The following is an 18675-nucleotide window of genomic DNA, read 5'->3' as shown; positions in this document are numbered from 1 at the left end:
CATAGTAGATAATCAATCATTTATAGTAGATAATCAATAATCCATAGTAGAAACTGAGTAATTCATAGTACATTATAAAAGAAATTGTAGTAAATAATGAATAACTCATAGTAGATGCTGAATAATTCATAGTAGGCAATGAAAAATTGTAGTAAATAGTAAATACTGAATAATTTGTAGATTCAGAGTTAATGCTAAAGAATAAGCAGTGGCGGACTTAGCAATTTGGGGGCTCAAGGCGAATTTAGCTAGGGGGCCCATCAACATTAATATGCGAGAAATAGGGTTGTGCTGATGGATGATATCATCGTCCATCCTCATTTATGACCCAGCATCGCGATGGATGGTTACCATTGCGATGCAACACCCACTGTTTTGTTTTTTTTCCAGAAACATGCACTGACCTTCTTTAGGTCTCCTTCACCTAAAACTTTAGCAGGGATCGTACAGAAAAAGATCAAATATAACTTAAATGAATTAGAGTCAGGGATGAAAATTAAAATACCCTACTGCTACAAATATGCCTAATTAGCATATTATTCTATTATTTATTATTATTCTATTATTATTCTATTATTATCCTATTATTATTTATATCTAGGTTACAGCTTGTCTTCGTCTTCGTTTTTCTACATGTCTGTATTAATTTTAAACATTTCACGTCATTCATGCTGGTTGTGCCAGGAAACTTGCTCATTGTCAGCCAGTGTTGGGCACGGTACTTTGAAAATAAATTATGTAAATTCTATTATTATTAGAAAAATAACAAATGAAAATAAACCCAAAATGTTAACAAAAATATAATCTAACGAATTTCAAAACATAGAAACGAAAAACGTTAAAATGGTATTAATATAATATAATATAACAACTGGATCAAACAGTTTAGCGTCAGTCATAAGGAACGGGCGTGTCAGTCAAAAGGAAAGCGCACGCGGCATTGCGATAAAAAAAAAAAAAGTTTTAATAAATAAGGTCCTATCAAGTGAATAAAAATATATGGTATTAAAAGGTATTAAATTCACATGTTTATTGATATTTAATCAAGAGAAATCAGGCAAAATGAGCCGCGCTGAGCCGCGCTGCGCTCTCTCTCTCCCCCTCCCTCCCGCAGCACGGAGCTACATTCAGCGCGAGGCTAAAAATAATATAACAACTAAAATTAAGATGGGTGAGGACCTGTAAAGTAAGCAAATATTGTCAAATATAAAGTACAGGTTGAGGGTTTGGGGAGCTGGTTCAATTATTTGAAACTGAAACTAACTGAAACTTATATTATTCTGTGCACTATTAGATAGCTTTTGATTGTGTTTTAAATGAGTTTTTATTTTATATTAATTACTTTTTATTAATTTTAAATATTTTTAGTATTTTATTTATAAAAAAAAGCTTATCAGTTTTGGAAGAGAATCTGTTTTTAGTTTAGCCTCTTCCTTCTTTTTTTTCTTTTTGTAGCAAGTGGTGCTTCATGGCTTCGCTCAAAAGCCACTTGTACACTTAATTTCACCTTAATTCCGCTGGTTCGTGGTTCACGGCATGGCCACATGGCATGGATGGAATATTCCATTTTAACACGAAAGAGAGGGGGTGTGGACTGAACTGTATTTCTTTGTAATTTATTGTGTTGTCTTTGTTTCCATTTTAAACATACAAGAATCACCATTTCTGAACGCACTATCTGTGAATTACTGTCCAAAGGGCCCCAATTACCAGCTGTAGGCCTATAGAAAGTTTGCAGCTAGTCAGGGGGCCCCTACAGTGGGCTGCAGTGGGAGGGGCCCAAGGCAGTTGCCTAGCAATGCCTCTATGCAAAGACTGCCTCTGAGAATAAGTACATAATTAATAATTTAATTAAGTTAATAAATTACAAAATGTTCTAATCTTCTAAAATAGAATCTAAGAGCTATTTGAAGTGTTTTACAGCAGTGTTTTACAGTGATTTATTTTCTGTTTGTTGCTGTTTGCTTATACCTATCACTGTAAAAAAAAAAAAAATTAACAATGTAAAATATAAAATATGTGAAGTATGTTTTTGTGATGTGTGAAGTTCATGTTCACTGGCTGGTATACGTTCCAGTTCTAACGCAGAGAGTGTGTGTGTGTGTGTGTGTGTGTTTTAGGAGCAGGATCTGCTGGGGAGGATCTCAGACCTGCATCAGGAGGTGAGCTGCAGGAAGAACCGCATCGCTGATCTGGACCACGAGATCCACTCCCTCAACGAGACCATCAGCACACTGACCAAGGAGCTGGAGCTAAAGGGGAAAGAGGTGCTGCGCATCCGCAGTGAGGCCAACCTGCAGATCCGGTGAGTCTACACACACACACACACTATACACACACACTATACACACACACACACACAACTTTTCTTTATTTCCTACAGAGTAAATGAATAGTGAAGTTATCCAGACTATGAAAGAATGCATAAGGAATCATGTAGTAACTTAAAAACAGTGTTAAACAAACCAAAAGTGCTCTTATCTGGGGAGCTGTTTGTTAACTTGTGAGGCTGGAAACTCTGATGAATTTATCCTGCACAACAGAGGAAACTCTCTCTCTTCCTTTCCTGAGGCAGTCCTGATGAGTGCCAGTTCCGTCATCATAATGCTTTTGAGTCAAGAATGCATTAGGAGACAAGAAATTCAAGTAATTAACAACAACACTAGCACACGCCTCCTCCGACACATGTAAAGTCAGACTCTGCCTCTTTTTGAACTGCTGCCGATGTAGCATTACAGAGTAGCATCACAGTGCTAACGCTCGGAGGAAAGCGCAGCCACTCGGTTCTGATACAACAGCTCACAGACGCAGCCTTGTGCTGATCAACATCACCCTAGGAGTGATGAGGGGAAAGAGAGAGCGCCATCTACTGAGCCCACCTAGGGAGAGCAAGGTTGATTGTGCTCTCTCAGGGCTCTGGCAGCTGAGGCAAGCTGCATGACTGGGATTCGAACCGGTAATCTCCCAATCATAGTGTTTTAGATTGTTTCTAGTGTAAATTAGTATAAATGAGTGTAAATTGAAACCAGTATGTGTTTTGCGGTGTAATTGCTGGGTTGGTGCGCTCAGGCCTGGCAGGTTAACAGCAGACGGGTGCAATATTTCCGGCGTGCAGCAGCAGCAGCAGCAGAGTGGTAGTTTATCCTCTTTAATGGTCATTTGTTTCATAAGCGAGAGCGTCTCCAGCAGCTCGGTCATAGAGGTTAATTCAGCCGGCACCGGGAGACCAGGAGAAGAGATATTTGCTGGCAGGAAGCCATCCCCTCAGGCAGAGTGAGTCAGTATCTCTCTCTCTCTCTCTGCAGCTTCTCTCACTCTCAGGAATCCCTCTGTTCTAAATAACAATAAACACACACACACACACTCCGTCCTCTTAGCCAGAAGACGAATAGTGGAGAGACAAATAAATATAAACATATTTTCTTCAGTGAGGCGGAGGAATTCCTGTTATTCAGCTTAGTATTTACTGTATTTCACAATACAGAGACTAGGAATGGGCAAAATCACCCTTAAAAAGCCTTACAATCTTTTATTTAATACATTTTTAGATGGTGCATTTAATGTAGATGGGAAAGGACTAGGAGTTTCACGATTCTCTAAATCCTCGATTCGATTTTATTTCCGATTTTAGGATCACAATTCGATTCGATTCTCGATTTTCTTTTTTTTTTACAGCAGAGAGGCCTATGCCAATTTTAGATTAGTCTATGGTCAGTCATTGGTTTGATTTATCAAATTTACAATAACTTATTTAAGATATAAGTGATGCAAAGTGATACAAGTGATCTGTAATACACCACATTAGGCACTAATGGTCAAATTTAAATCATTTAATTAAGATATATATGTAATACCATCTAGTGGCTTTTTTTGCTAGCAGCAGTGTGCATTATTAAAACAGCAATGTGCAACATAACAAAAAAAAAATACAGGAACAGTCATGTAAAAAATAATAGAACAATTAGAGCCTTAACAAACTGAACTCTATCCTACTATAACAGATAAACATGAAAAATAAGACTCTGTCCCTGAGAATTACGATATTCCCGCTGATATCAGGGTTCTCCCAGATCCTTAAAAAGCCTTACAATCTTTTATTTAATACATTTTTAGATGGTGCATTTAATGTAGATAGGGAAAGGACTAGGGGTGTCACGATTCTCTAAATCCTCGATTCAATTTTATTTCTGATTTTAGGGTCACGATTCGATTCGATTCTCGATTTTCTTTTTCTTTTTTTTACAGCAGAGAGCCCAATGCCAGTTTTAGATTAGTCTATGGTCAGTTATTGGTTTGATTCATCAAATTTACAACATCTTATTTCAAAAGGTGGGCTTGATATAAGTGATGCAAAGAGATACAAGTGATCTGTAATACACCACATTAGGCACTAATGGTCAAATTTAAATAATTTAATTAAGATATATATGTAATGCCATCTAGTGGCTTTTTTTGGTAGCAGCAGTGTGCACTATTAAAACAGCAATGTGCAACATAACAAAATAAATAATAAAAAATACAGGAACAGTCATGTACAAAATAATAGGACAATTAGAGCCTTAACAAACTGAACTCTATCCTACTAAAACAGTTAAACATGAAAAATAAGACTTTAAGACTTTTTCGGTCCCTGAGAATGAGAAGTTTTTTTCTTTAATAAAGATATATTATTAACTTTATCTGAGAGAAAGATGCTCCTTAAGGTACCAAATCTATTAATTTGAGGCTAGACAAAACAACTGTTATTTTTATATTTTCAAGTTTTTCTTTAAGAAGATGAGAATGTCCACATTCTCTGGAGAAAGGGCTGTTCTTTGAGCAGGAACAATGTCCGCGGCGTCGGCTACAGTATGCTGCGCCATTTGCGTAGCTTAAAGGGAGGGATCATCAATCCTCTTTTTGACTTCAAGGCTCGAGACCATGACATCATTTCAATCAATTTCGATGAAATATCGAAATCGTGACACCCCTAGTAAGTACATACTAACTTTAGCAACGACTTACCGGAGAGAGAACTACGGTTAGCGGAGAGCTAGCTCACATTAGCCGTGAGCTAGCTAACGCTACTAGAGAGAGAACTAAGGCTAGCATAGAACTAGATAACATTAGCGGCAAGCTAGCTAAAGTTACTGGGGAGATAACTAATGTTAGCATAGAGATAGCTAATATTACCTGCAAGCTAGTTAACGTCCCCAGGGACAAAACTAAGGTAAGCGGAGGTGACATAAATGTCAAGATAACTAACAGACTAACAATATTACAGCGAATTGCACTGGGCACACCTATAGGAATAGGGAAATGAGGACTCTGAGGATGGACTGTTGTCTGGGTTTATTTCAGTCAGTGGAGCTCCTGTGTTTTCCGCCGCCAAAATATATAAAAACACGCCAGAAATGTACCTGAACACACCTCACTTCCAGACCACCACACCCATCAGTGTAGATTTATTCCTGAATTCTAACGATATTTTAACAGCGCGGGCGCAAGGCATGAAAATGTACTGACTGTTGACGGGGTGTAAGATAGCAATGAGCATCAGGACATGCCTTGTGCAGGGTGTCTGCTAGACCCCTGACTTTATTCTTCTTTATTTATTCTTTGTTACAGAGACTTGTGTGTCTATTTTGTGAGTCATTGTCTTGCTGCATAACCCACGTTCTCTTGAGATTCCGCTGATGGACAGAATGTATTTCAGAATTATTTGTTCTTTGTGCTGAAGTGTGTAGTTTAAATGTGTTTCCAGGGCTCATGAACAGGACCTGTCTAAGAGGCATGAGAGGGAGATGGGAGAGATGAATGCATCCCATAATCGAGAAACTCACATCATGCTCTCAGACTTCAATAAAGCTCAGGAGCTGCTGAAGGACAAGATCTCCGCCCTCCAGATCCTGTGAGTTCCTTTTCTGCTCTTACCTGCGTTTATACTGAAAAATAATGTATTAAATTAACATAATTTAAATGCGCTGACACTGACGAGTATGTAAATTAACCATTAAGGGCATCAGATATCGGTCACATTAAAAAGTGTCATGTCTGGCGCTGTAAGCACTCCTGTCTCTGTGATATCCACCACCAGGAAGTCAATCACCGGAATATTGATTTCACCTGTTTCCATTTTACAGCTCTGGAAAAAAAAGTACTTAAAAATTATGAGTTTCTTTTATTTTGCCAAATTGAAAACCTCTGGAATATAATGGATGATCACAATAAACCAAGCTGAACTGTGGTATAAAGTTATCCAAAAGCAGTGTGTAAGACTGGTGGAGGAGAACATGATGCCAAGATGCATGAAAACTGTGATTAATAACCAGGGTTATTCCACCAAATACTGATTTCTGAACTCTTAAAACTTTATGAATATGAACTTGTTTTCTTTGCATTATTTGAGGTCTGAAAGCTCTGCATCCTTTTATTATTTCAGGTGTTTCTATTTTAAAAAATTATTTGGAATTTGGGAGAAATGTTGTCTGTAGTTTATAGAATAAAAAAACAATGTTCATTTTACTCAAACATAAACCTATAAATAGTAAAATTAGAGAAACTGATTCAGAAACTGAAATACACCTTCACTTCATTGTACAAAGTGTTTTGTTGCCTGTGTTAGTTTTTTCATTTCTGAACTTCATTTTCCTTTATGTATTTGACCTTTGAACTGTATATTGTGTATGGTATGTTTGCTCCCTCTTGCTGCTGTTTACCGCTGTTGACCCTGCTTGTTTTGCCCACTATCTTGCTTACTATTTTATTAAATAAATTACTTTATTTGCATCTGTGTGAACAGTGTAAACTAAATACCGGATTTGGAGACAATCATCTCTTGGAACATAAAAAAATAAATTAAATCAAATATATTTATATTTTTACAACTGATGTTGTCACAAAGCAGCTTTACAGAAGAATAAAAGAATGAGACAAAACACTGAATATATAATACAGAACCCCCAGTTTATGATTATGTAATGTGTAATGTGTGTGTTTACAGGCTGGAGGGGACGGAGGAGAAGTTCAGGAACAGAGAGAGCCGGCCTGAGGACCTGCAGACCATAGCTGAGCTCAGAGAGATGGTGGCAGAGAGGGAGAGTCTGGTCAAAAAGCTGGTGGTGAGTATTATATAAAGATATAAAGATATGAGATATAAAGGAGTGTACAGTGCATGCTGTCATGCAAAAACATAAAGGGCCCTATCTTACAGCCTGTATAAGGTGCGTCATGATGCTCATTGCTATCTTACACCTTGCAAACAGTCTATTTCACACTTTCCTACCCCCATGTCGTTTAAATAGCAACAGTGCTTGTAAATATATCTATAGAATGAGGTGTGTTCAGGTAAAATTCTAGTGTATTGCTATCTTGACTACAGAAAACGCAGAAGCTCCACTGATTGAATACAACTTAAGCCCTATCTGAATAGGATTAGTTTCTCAGGGGGTTCTGAGTAATTTTCTCTTTTATGGAGGTTTTTATCCTCTGTGATTTTATTCCCGTCCAGAACGATCATGTACATGTTTTTTTTCAGAGACGTCATCTGAGATAAAAAAATTACAGTCTGTATTATCTACTGTTTTTCGCTGAACTCTTTTCGTGCTCCTCCGGTAATTTTAGTCCCGTCCGGACGCACATCTCTGAGTTTCGTCTCCTCGCGTTTAATAAAAAAGATATTTGTCCACTGCCGCGCACCGTAATTACACTTTGAGCGCGCGTTTCCATGGAGATCCACGTAAAAAACACAATAGCAAGTGGAAATGGAGGAGCTACTGAACGCTGTGATGCCATGTGACCGAGAAAAAAGCCTAAAAACTGATCCTCCTGTTTTTTCAATTGCAGCTCGGTTGCAGGAGTTTTATAATTGAGTAGAAGAGGGAAATATTTTTCACAGACGCCCCCTGAGAAGCTGATCCCGTCCGGATAGGGCTTTAGACAGAAACCAACAGTCAGATGTTCATTGCTACCTTGGCAACACAGGGATGCCACACATATATCCCCGCTGGTTACACACAAACACACAGCAACACAAACCCAACATTTACATCAACAATAAACAGAATAGTAAATAAAATAACATTGCTGTTCCCATAAATGAGCTGCTGGAGCAGAAGCGTTGGACACGTCCAGGTAGCTGCACCATTAAAATAGCAATCCACCAAAATCAGAGCTCACCTGACTCTTAAAGGGAAAGATGAGCATGTGACATGCTGATCGGTTTATTTCACATTACACCCAAAATTAACCACACCCATAATTAATTAAGAGAATTAGTATATGGCTTTTGTGCATCTCTAGTCGAGCAAGGTGTACTTTTCCTGTCATTACGATAGCAAAGACACACTGACACGTGCTAAATCAAGCTGACCTGCATGACCTGAATGCTAAAATAGGGCCCTGTATCTCCATTTTTTGCTGGTTTAACATTTTGAAATAATATGAATATGGCAATGATCTGTATATTGTATAAGTTAAAAGTTTTTTTGTTTTGTTTCTTCTCCAGTAAAGTTGCCAAATAGAAGTTTTTTTGCATGACGGTAATGATTTATAGAGCTCTGGAAAAAATAAGAGACCACTTAAAAATGATGAGTTTCTTTGGAACCTCTGGAATATAAACAAGAGGAAGATGGATGATCACAAGCCATCAAACCACCAAACTGAACTGCTTGAATTTTTGCATAAAGTTATCCAAAAGCAGTGTGTAAGACTGGTGGAGGAGAACATGATGCCAAGATGCATAAAAACTGTGATTAAAAACTAATCAGGGTTATTCCACCAAATATTGATTTCTGAACTCTTAAATCTTTATGAATATGAACTTGTTTGTTTTCTTTGCATTATTTGAGGTCTGAAAGCTCTGCACCTTTTTTTTGTTATTTTAGCCATTTCTAATTTTCTGCAAATAAATGCTCTAAATGAGAATATTTTTATTTGGAATTTGGGAGAAATGTTGTCTGTAGTTTATAGAATAAAACAACAATGTTCATTTTACTCAAACATAAACCTATAAATAGCAAAATCAGAGAAACTGATTCAGAAACTGAAGTGGTCTCTTAATTTTTTCCAGAGCTGTGTTTGTGTGTTTGTGTGTGTGTGTGTGTGTGTATGTGTATGTGTATATACACCTATTTTACCTATATTTTACAAAATAGTTGCACCCAGAAGGAAGTGTGAGTAAGCAATTCTAATCTGAAGGAACAGTTACTAGGAATAATACATTATTAAAAATTAGGCTTATATGCATAATATACCATTAATATACCATTGATCTTGGTGCTGACAATTTGTTACTTGTCTCCACCGAGACACAAAAGCATGACCTGCTGCCATTCTGAGTCCCTTCATGACAGTCTGGAACAAAATCATTGGGGTCTTTGGTGAGATTGACGTGGTATTTAGGACCACTGTCTACCTGCATGTAGTCATGCATTGTGCAGCCGTCTGCCAATGGTGCTGGCACTAATAGGATGACTCACGGAGGGCATCACTGCTCGTTGATTGTCCACAGTGTACCTTCCACCTGCAGGAACTGCTTTTGAACTCTTCTCTGAGGCTTCATACTTAATTTGCAAAGGATGTTATTAACACACAAGCAAGAGTCGGAGTATAATTCCTGTTAGTTAATTATTTTGGGGTGCAACTATTTGTATATCTATATATACTGTATATATATACAATCATGGCCGAAAGTGTTGGCACCCCTGATTTTTTTTTAAGCATTTCTTCAAGGAAATTATTTCAATCACACATTTTGTTATATACATGTTCATTTCCTTTGTGTGTATTAGAACAACACAAAAAAGGAGGGAAAAAAAGGCAAAAATGATATACTGTATTTTTCGCACTATAAGGTGTACCAGATTATAAGGTGCATTTTAAGCAACAATAGTAAAGAACAGTGGTGTTGTAAACAGTAATTCTTTAAACTGTTTATTTTGGTGAGTGAAGCACTTACTTTTATTTACAGTAAGCGTAGACTTCCTTATTTCCACTAAGGCTAGGTGCAGCAGCATTAGCATTTGTGGCTAACAGTAAATGCCTTCTGACAGTGCTACACTGAGAAACCTGAGTATTCTGGTAAGCCAGGGCGCTATTAGTTAGTGGTTTGTCCCACATAGCATGTTTTAACATGATAAACACACAGGCTACAGGCCAATATACTCACCTCTGAACAGAGAAAGTGCTAGCGCTTATCATAGTTAGTGGGTAATGTTAATGCTGCTCCAGCAATGCTAGCCGGGGTTAGCTGCAGGCTACAGTGTGATAATACGCAACTCTTCACCCTGAGCATGCAGAAAAGCTTGAATTTCTTTGGAACGTGATCAGAGCTGCTTATCCACCATCGGGACTGTGTTACATCTTTTTATAAATTTTTCTCCTTCTTTGAAGGAGTTAGTGCTTAGCGTGGTTAGCGACTAATGATAATGCTGCTCCAGCAGTGCTAGCTAGGGTTAGCAGCAAGCTACAGTCCGATATTACTCACCTATAAACGGTGAAAGAGCTAGCGCTTTGTGTAGTTAGCGACTAATGATAATGCTGCTCCAGCAGTGCTGGCTAGGGTTAGCAGCAGTGCTTACTGGGGTTAGCAGCAGGCTACAGGCCGATATTACTCACCTCTAAACTGTGAAAGAGCTAGCGCTTTGTGCAGTTAGCAATTAATGATAATGCTGGTCCAGCAGGGTTAGCAACAGGCTACAGTCTGATAATATTTATCTCTAAACAGCAAAAGAGCTAGCGCTTAGCGCTGTGGTTCGCGACTAATGATAATGCTGCTCCAGCAGTGCTAGCCAGTGCTAGCATGAGCCTGCACAAAAGCTTAAATATCTTTGGAACATGATCGGGGCTGCTTATCCACCATCAGGACTATCTTGTGTTACATCCTTTCATCAATTTTTCTTCTCCGTCCACATCTAGGGAGGTTAGCTACAGTGCCATGAGTTGTACATTTTTTATTATGTTGCGAACCGGGGACAAAATAGTTGATATTTGTCCACAGTTTTGCTCACACCTGTTACTTATCACATGCTTGTTTTGTGTGAAATTCTGCCAATTTTGCATTTTCTTCTCCGTTTTTGTGTGCTGTTTTAACATACACAAAGAAAAAAATTTGACAAAAGATTAATTTATTCATTCCTTCATTTTTCTGGAAAGATTTCAGGGGTGTTACATCACATGTTCAGTTGTCCAGAGTGCTTTCCCCTGATTGTATTGAATATATTGATGTTTCTGAGCTGATTTCTGCTACAAACCCACTTCCTAAACTCGTTTACACAGAGTGCGCCTCCTTCGTTCCAGGACGATAAGAAGTTCTATCAGCTGGAGCTGGTGAACCGCGAAACGAGCTTCAACAAAGTGTTCAACACCAGCCCCAACGTGGGGGTCATTAACCCCCTAATTAAGGTAATAGCATTGCTCTGAAATTTCCATATTGAGACGTTATACAATTGCAATTTTCTGTGACTCTTTTGAATTTACTGTATTTTCCGCACTATAAGGCGCAGCAGATTGTAAGATGCATTATGCGACACTAGTAAGGAACAGGGGAGTCTCCATGTTTTCCTTCTGATTCAGCAGTTCTCGCTGAGCTAAGCTAAGCTTTACAGGTTTTATTTAAGTAATTTTCCTTTAAAATCAAAAAAGCGCTGGATGTTAATCTACACAGATTTTTTTCTTTTGAAAACAGTTTATTTGTTTGATTAATGCGCTTCCGTAAGATTAGTTTCCAGATTTCCACTAAGGCTGGGAGCAGCAGCATTAGCATTAGCAGCTAACCGCTAGCGCCCGACAGCATTACACTGAGGAACCCTGAGTGTTCCGGTGTTGTGCTGAATTCAGAACCCCTGACAGAAAAAGCACCCCCTTTTGGAACGTGTTTCTAAGTAAAGTTAAAGCGCTTTTATCAAGACAACGTTGCGATTGCACTGCTGAGAGGTGGTGCTTTTCATGGTGGGGGTTCAGATTTCGCCACTATACAATGGTTCAGCACCCCCGCCAAGAAAAGCACTCCCTCATGGGATAGGCTGCAGGTGACATGACTATTTATTATTATTACTTAATAATTAAAAAACGTAAGCGTAGCTTAGAAAATCATCTTGGGTATTTCCATTTTCTTAAAAAATAAAAAGCCAAGAAGACGTACGTGCGCGCTCCCGAGAGGGGGTGCTTTTCCTGGCGGGGGTGCTGAATTCAGTACAACACCTGTAAGCCAGGGTGATATTAGCTTGTAGCTTGTTTTAACGAGGTAAACGTGCAGACTACAGTCCATAATGCTCACCTCTTAATAGCGAAAGAGCTATCGCTTAGCACTGTGGTTAGCGACCAATGCATATACTGCTCCAGCAGTGCTAGCTAAGGTTAGCAGCAATGCTAACTGGGGTTAGCAGCAGGCGAAAAGAGCGAAAGAGTTTTTAGCGAGTAATGCTTACACTGCTCCAGCAGTGCTAGCCAGGGTTAGCAGCAGAGTACAGGCCGATAATACTCACCTCTGAAGAATGAAAGAGCTAGTGCTAAGCTCTGTGGTTAGCAGCTAATCCTTATACTGCCCCAGCAGTGCTAGCCGGAGTTAGCAGCAGGCTACAGGCTGATAATATTTACTTCTGAATGACGAAAGAGCTAGTGCTTAGTGCTGTGGTAAGCGACTAATGCTAATACTGCTCTAGCAGTGCTAGTTGAGGATAGCAGCAGGCTACAGACCAATAATACTCACCTCTGAGCAGCGAAAGAGCTAGTGCTTAGTGCTGTGGTTAGCGGCTAATGCTTATACTGCTCTAGCAGTGCTGGTTGAGGATAGCAGCAGGCTACAGACCAATAATACTCACCTCTGAGCAGCGAAAGAGCTAGTGCTTAGTGCTGTGGTTAGCGGCTAATGCTTATACTGCTCCAGCAGTGCTAGTTGAGGATAGCAGCAGGCTACAGACCAATAATACTCACCTCTGAGCAGCGAAAGAGCTAGTGCTTAGTGCTGTGGTTAGCGGCTATTGCTTATACTGCTCTAGCAGTGCTGGTTGAGGATAGCGGCAGGCTACAGACCAATAATACTCACCTCTGAGCAGCGAAAGAGCTAGTGCTTAGTGCTGTGGTTAGCGGCTAATGCTTATACTGCTCCAGCAGTGCTAGCCGAAGTAAGCAGCAGGCTACAGGCCAATAATACTCATCTCTGAACGGTGAAAGAGCTAGCTTTTAACGCTGTGGTTAGCAACTAATGCTAATGCTGCGCTGGCAGTGCTAGCTGGGGTTAGCAGCAGGCTACAGTCTGATAATACCCATCTCTATACAGTGAAAGATTATAAGGCGCACTGACGATTTTTAGGATTTTTTAATGATTTTAAGTGCTCCTTATAGTGCAAAAAATACGGTAATTTTTTAAAATAATTGAATTAATGCCTGTTATTTTAATACATCATGGGCAAAATATGCTGTAAACTAATTTACTAATGCATTCATCCCTTAAGTAATGGAATGAGCTGTTCTGCATGACTTTCTTTACCTTTTAAAACTCTTTCTTTCTTTCTTACTTTCTGTGAAGTGTAAGATCTGTACGTGTGACCTCACTGTCAGTGTCTACTTTTATCTTTTATCCATGTTTTCCGACATCCAACCAAAAAAAAGAAAAGAAAAGAAATCCTCTCTCCTTTGCTTTCCAAGCCATTCTTCGTCGCTGCTAGCTCATCGACCTCCTCCACAGTCTCCACAGTGCTGTGTGTTCATTGTTTGAGTTTCGCCAAAGATTAAAAAACGAAATTTTAGTCCTAAAACTTCACCCCTCCCTGCGATACAACAAATCCCCTCTCTGTTTGTGTCCTTCCAATGTAGCATAAGAGTAGAAAAGCTGCACACAGATTCGTCAGCTCTCCAAACCTAAGTGTTGTGGAAGCGGAAGGCAGGGGGGCGGGGCCTACCTGCCTAGACTCTGTCCAAAGCTCCCCCAATCAGCACGCAGGGCACAAAGCTCCGCCCCAGGCCCAGCCCACGCGGAGGTGAGCCCCACCTCGTCATCCAGCGTCCGTCCTCACCTCCACACACACACACACCTCCTTCTTCCCACCATGGCAAGAGACGTGCTGTAACCCACTGACCTGTCTGCCATTGGTCTGATCACACTGTCTCTCAGTCAGTCCTGCAGTTTAATGGTTTAATGGTATTTATTGGTAGTTATTAATCAGAGTATCAGTTTCTGTCTTTTTGTGGTGGAAATTAGAATAAGATCAGTTGAGCAGAGTGTATCCACAGTGCTGCGTGGATGTGTGTGCTTGCCTCACTCTCTGATGCATCTTGTCTTGTAGGGGTGTGTCGATCCGATACTCAGTATACTCAGTATACTGGACAAAATCTAATTATCTGAATCATATAAGACATAGAAGAAGAAAAACATATCTATATAAATAACACCCCCATTTTCCCTTTATTTTTGCCATTTAAGCTCTTCAGGTCAAGTAAATTGTGGTTGGTGTGGCGCAGTGGATAACACCACTACCTGCCAGTGAGCTAACTACCGCTTCATGTGGGAGACTGGGGTTCAATTCCAGGTCTGAGTGCTAAATGCTGCACTACACCAATAAAGAGTCCTTGGGCAAGACTCCAAACACTACATTGGCCCGAATTTCTCTAATAGAAATAACCTTGTAATTCACTTTGGATAAAAGTGTCAGGTAAATGCCATAAAATGTAAAAATGTCAAATGTAAGTAATTGTAAAAAAAAAAAACAATTGTAAAAAAATTACACTTTGCAGTAAACAGTATGTTGCCAGTATATTGCTTAACCACCGTTGGCAAGAAGTTCAAATAAAAATGAAGTAAATAAAATAAAATGAAGTAAAGTAATGAAGTAATTAAAATGAAAAAGGTAGATTTGAACTGTTTACAAGCAAAATAAGTTAGTTTGATAATGTATGACGATTTATGGTAGTGGTCAAAAGTTTTTAAACACACAACATTTTTCCAGCTCTTATTCCGGATATTTAAGCACTGTAAGTTTGTTAAAATGAAACATTAAAACATAACAATTTTCACTGACAAAAAACAGTAACAGTAACCTATGTATGTCGACAAAATGCCCAAGTGTTCAAGGAAATAATCACAAACAAAAATAAAGATGTAATAAATAATCTTTAGGTCTTTACAAGTTTTTAAAAAAATCTTAGAAAATGCAGTCCTGAGGTAAATTTATTATTAAACATTGTCAGATTCATGCAGAAAACGCAATTTTGATGATATTTATAACTGAAGGTATTGTGTGATTGAGTAGCTTATAATAACAAATAAACTAAAAACCCTGTCCCATGACGTACCATAAAATGTACCATGAAAGCTAAAGGACAAATTTAGCCAGATGCTTACGGTCACAATCATTACACCCACTGCACTGCACTGTCCACTTAAAATATAATCATACTAGTGCATCTCAAAAAAATGTTTTAATATCATCGAAAAGTTACTTTATTTCAGTAATTCAGTTAAAAATGTGAAACTCATATATTATATAGATGTATTAAACACAGAGTGATCTATTTTAAGAGTTTATTAAACCCCAAAAAACAGTGTCTCAGAAAATTTTAATATTATATAATAAGACCAATTGGTACTTTTGGCAGTGTGGGCAGTGTGCCGAGTCCTGCTGGACAATGAAATCAGCATCTGCTGGTGTTGCTCCACTGTGTTATATCAAGCGCAAAGTCAGTGCAGTGTTTTCCAAAAAAAATTACAGCACTTTCCTCATGCTTCCCTCTGCTGACTTTAACTTTTACGGAGATGCGGATCTCATTTTCCAGCAGGACTTAGCACTTGTCTTATATAATATTTTAATTTTCAGAGACACTGATTTTTAGATTTTCATTGGCTGTAAAAGAAATAAATACTTAAAATAGATCTCTCTGTGTGTAATACATCTATATAAGAGTTTTACATTTAGAACCAAATTACTGAAATAAAGTAACTTTTCCATGATATTCAAATTTTTGAGGTGCACTAGTACATTATTAAACTTGTGGTCTAACAGATAGGATAGATAGTGAAGGATGCAGTATCGGTATCGGACATGACCAGCTGGTATCGTGCCACCCCTGATCTAATGCACAGTGTAGAATGTTCTGTGTTCCTGGTCTCGGTCAGCATGGAACCGTTTCTGCACATTAGAACCCAACTCTGTGTTCTGCAGCAAGTTCACAGCATCTTCAGCACAGTGTGTCTCCACAGACTGGCCTCTGGCATTCACATCAGCAGTGTGTGATCTCTAAAATGGCATTGGAATGCAAAAAAAAGCATGCCCTGGCCCTCCGCCAGCACCAGACCTTTATTATTTTGGGGGGCGGGGTTTGCATGTCTCATCACTGTGAGTGCGTGTGTGTGTACGAGTGTGTGTGTGTGTGTGTGATCCTCATCTGATCATCCGTCCCCTTCTCACACCTTCACACCTTCTGTGTTTATGTTGTTTTTGCTGTTTATGTTGGATACGGTTGTGTAGTTGTGTAGAGTTATGTAAGGTATTGGTCAAAAGTTTTACAACACCCCTAATTTTTCAGTATATAATCAGTATATAATTCCCTTATTTAACAGTATATTTTTATACCTTAAATAGTTTAAACAGCAGCAGAGCTTCTGAATATATCTACACTGATGGGCGTGGTGTTCTGGAAATGAGGTATGTTCAAATACATTTTTGGCGTATTGCTACCTTGGCAACAGAAAACACAGTTGCTACACTGACTGAATACAACCCAGACAGACTTCAACAGTCAGACGTTCATTGCTATCTTGGCAGTGATTTGAAAACAGATAGCTGCGACATTAAAATAGCAATTCGCCAAATTCGCACTTATTGATTTATTGCAAGTTACACCCAAAACACACCCATAAATTAAGAGGACTTTTGTGCATTTTAAGCTGTGCAAGGTGTACTTTTCCTGTCGTTACGATAGCGAAGACACACTGATATGCCCTATATCAAGCTGGAAACATTGTGAGATAAAAAAGGTGGGATATAACCACATGGAGCCCACCCATGAAAATCAGCAATGACCTCAGCAATACCAGTGTACTTCCTTTTAAAATGTGGGGTGTTTTAAAACTTTTGACTTATACTTAGGGCTCTATTGGTTTGGGTGTATTCTCCTGTCCAAGCATATAAAGCTTCTTCTATCTTAGTCTACACTGATTTACAAGTTATTTATCTTACACTTAGAAATACTGTAATTGTGAATAGCCTAAAAATTGACAGTCATGCTTCTCCATCAGCAGCCGGAGTCAGAGAGAGAGTACAGTTGGTCATGCTGTTTCTCTCTGGGTGGGTACAGTAGGTGGCGCACTCTCCCATGACTTCACATGTATGGGAGGAGGCATGCACTTGTCCTGACCCTCCTAGTGTCGGGAGCATAGCTAGTGATAGCGAGTGAGTGGGTATGCTCTGGTTAAGAGTAAAAATCCAGCTCTCTTCATCAATAAATCAGAGTTTTAAGTATTGCTCTGATCTAAGAAATTGGAGTGTGCTCTTTACACACACTGTGAATCTGTGATGTAAAAACCTGCTTTTTATGGGAATTATATTTACATTAATTCTAATAATAGTGATATACTGAGGAAATATACTCTACACTTACAGCCCAGATAAAGAGCTTTAAATTCAGATTTTTATTCAAAATTTTTAAACAGTACATTTGTACTGCTGTTCCTGTGCTGTAGCTTCCTGTAGCATAACATTTGCTGGTTGATTCTTCTGTGTGTGTGTGTGTGTGTGTGTGTGTGTGTGTGTGTGTCCTGCAGCCCTCGTGAGGAGGACGAGTCGGCCGAGGCAGCATCAGCAGCAGCAGCAGCATCGTCATCCGAGGAGCCGCCGCAGGATCTGACCTCTCAGTACTTCTCCTTCTGACTCTGACTCTGGTTCTCCGACTCGCGCAGCTGAAGAGCATGTGAAACATAGCGGTTTCAATACTCCATTAGTCTGTGTTCAACACTTCACTGTGAATTCCACTCCTGATTTTTATTTATTACTGTTATTTAATTTATTTGTATTCGATTATTGAATTATTTTGGACAATATCAGATTTTTGACGGGGGGCATTTATGCAATATAAGAGGGGGATCCACATCTGATATAACTATGTTCACAGATTACAGCTCTTTTTCTCGATGGACCGAAACTGTTGGAATACCAGTGTCTTGCCAGTTTTCAAAATAAATTGCACAGTGTTTATATTTATATTCTATTGTCTTGTTACAAACAATAAACCATCGATTGTAAAACGATGTGTGTATCAAATGTGTGTGCTGTAAATTGTGTTGGATTGCAACATTTAGTTAGTTCTCCATCAGCAGCCGGAGTCAGAGAGAGAGTATAGTAGGTCATGCTGCTTCTCCATCAGCAGCCGGAGTCTGAGAGTACAGTAGGCCATGCTGCTTCTCCATCAGCAGCCGGAGTCTGAGAGAGAGAGAGAGAGAGAGAGAGAGAGAGAGAGAGAGAGAGAGAGTACAGTAGGTCATGCTGTTTCTCCATCAGCAGCCAGAGTCTGAGAGAGAGAGAGAGAGAGAGAGAGAGAGTACAGTAGGCAATGCTGCTTCTCCATCAGCAGCCGGAGTCTGAGAGAGAGAGAGAGAGAGAGTACAGTAGGCCATGCTGCTTATCCATCAGCAGCCGGAGTCCGAGAGAGAGAGAGAGAGAGAGTACAGTAGGCCATGCTGCTTCTCCATCAGCAGCCGGAGTC

General features: G+C 39.2%; 1 protein-coding gene across 5 annotated transcripts in view; it reads left to right on the top strand.

Annotated features, from left to right (window-relative positions):
* fam184aa (family with sequence similarity 184 member Aa) overlaps positions 1-18233 on the top strand; it is an 85024-nt gene extending 66791 nt beyond the window's left edge. For 2 of the 5 annotated variants that reach the window (XM_049464009.1, XM_022673299.2), the window contains 5 exons: positions 2121-2305; positions 5744-5890; positions 6983-7100; positions 11278-11382; positions 17738-18233. In XM_049464009.1, the coding sequence (XP_049319966.1) occupies positions 2121-2305; positions 5744-5890; positions 6983-7100; positions 11278-11382; positions 17738-17746 (564 nt within the window). In that variant the 3' untranslated portion in view covers positions 17747-18233. Of the gene's footprint in view, positions 1-2120; positions 2306-5743; positions 5891-6982; positions 7101-11256; positions 11383-13794; positions 15399-17737 lie in introns of those variants that run through there. The other 3 variants (XM_049464008.1, XM_022673298.2, XM_049464011.1) reach the window with 2 other exon arrangements.
* Positions 18234-18675: the final 442 nt, after the last annotated feature.

This window comes from Astyanax mexicanus, chromosome 14 (genome assembly GCF_023375975.1).
Source record: "Astyanax mexicanus isolate ESR-SI-001 chromosome 14, AstMex3_surface, whole genome shotgun sequence".
NCBI classification, from domain to species: Eukaryota; Metazoa; Chordata; class Actinopteri; order Characiformes; family Acestrorhamphidae; genus Astyanax; species Astyanax mexicanus.
Note: the sequence above shows the minus strand (reverse complement) of the source record. Positions and strands in the feature narration are given on the sequence as shown.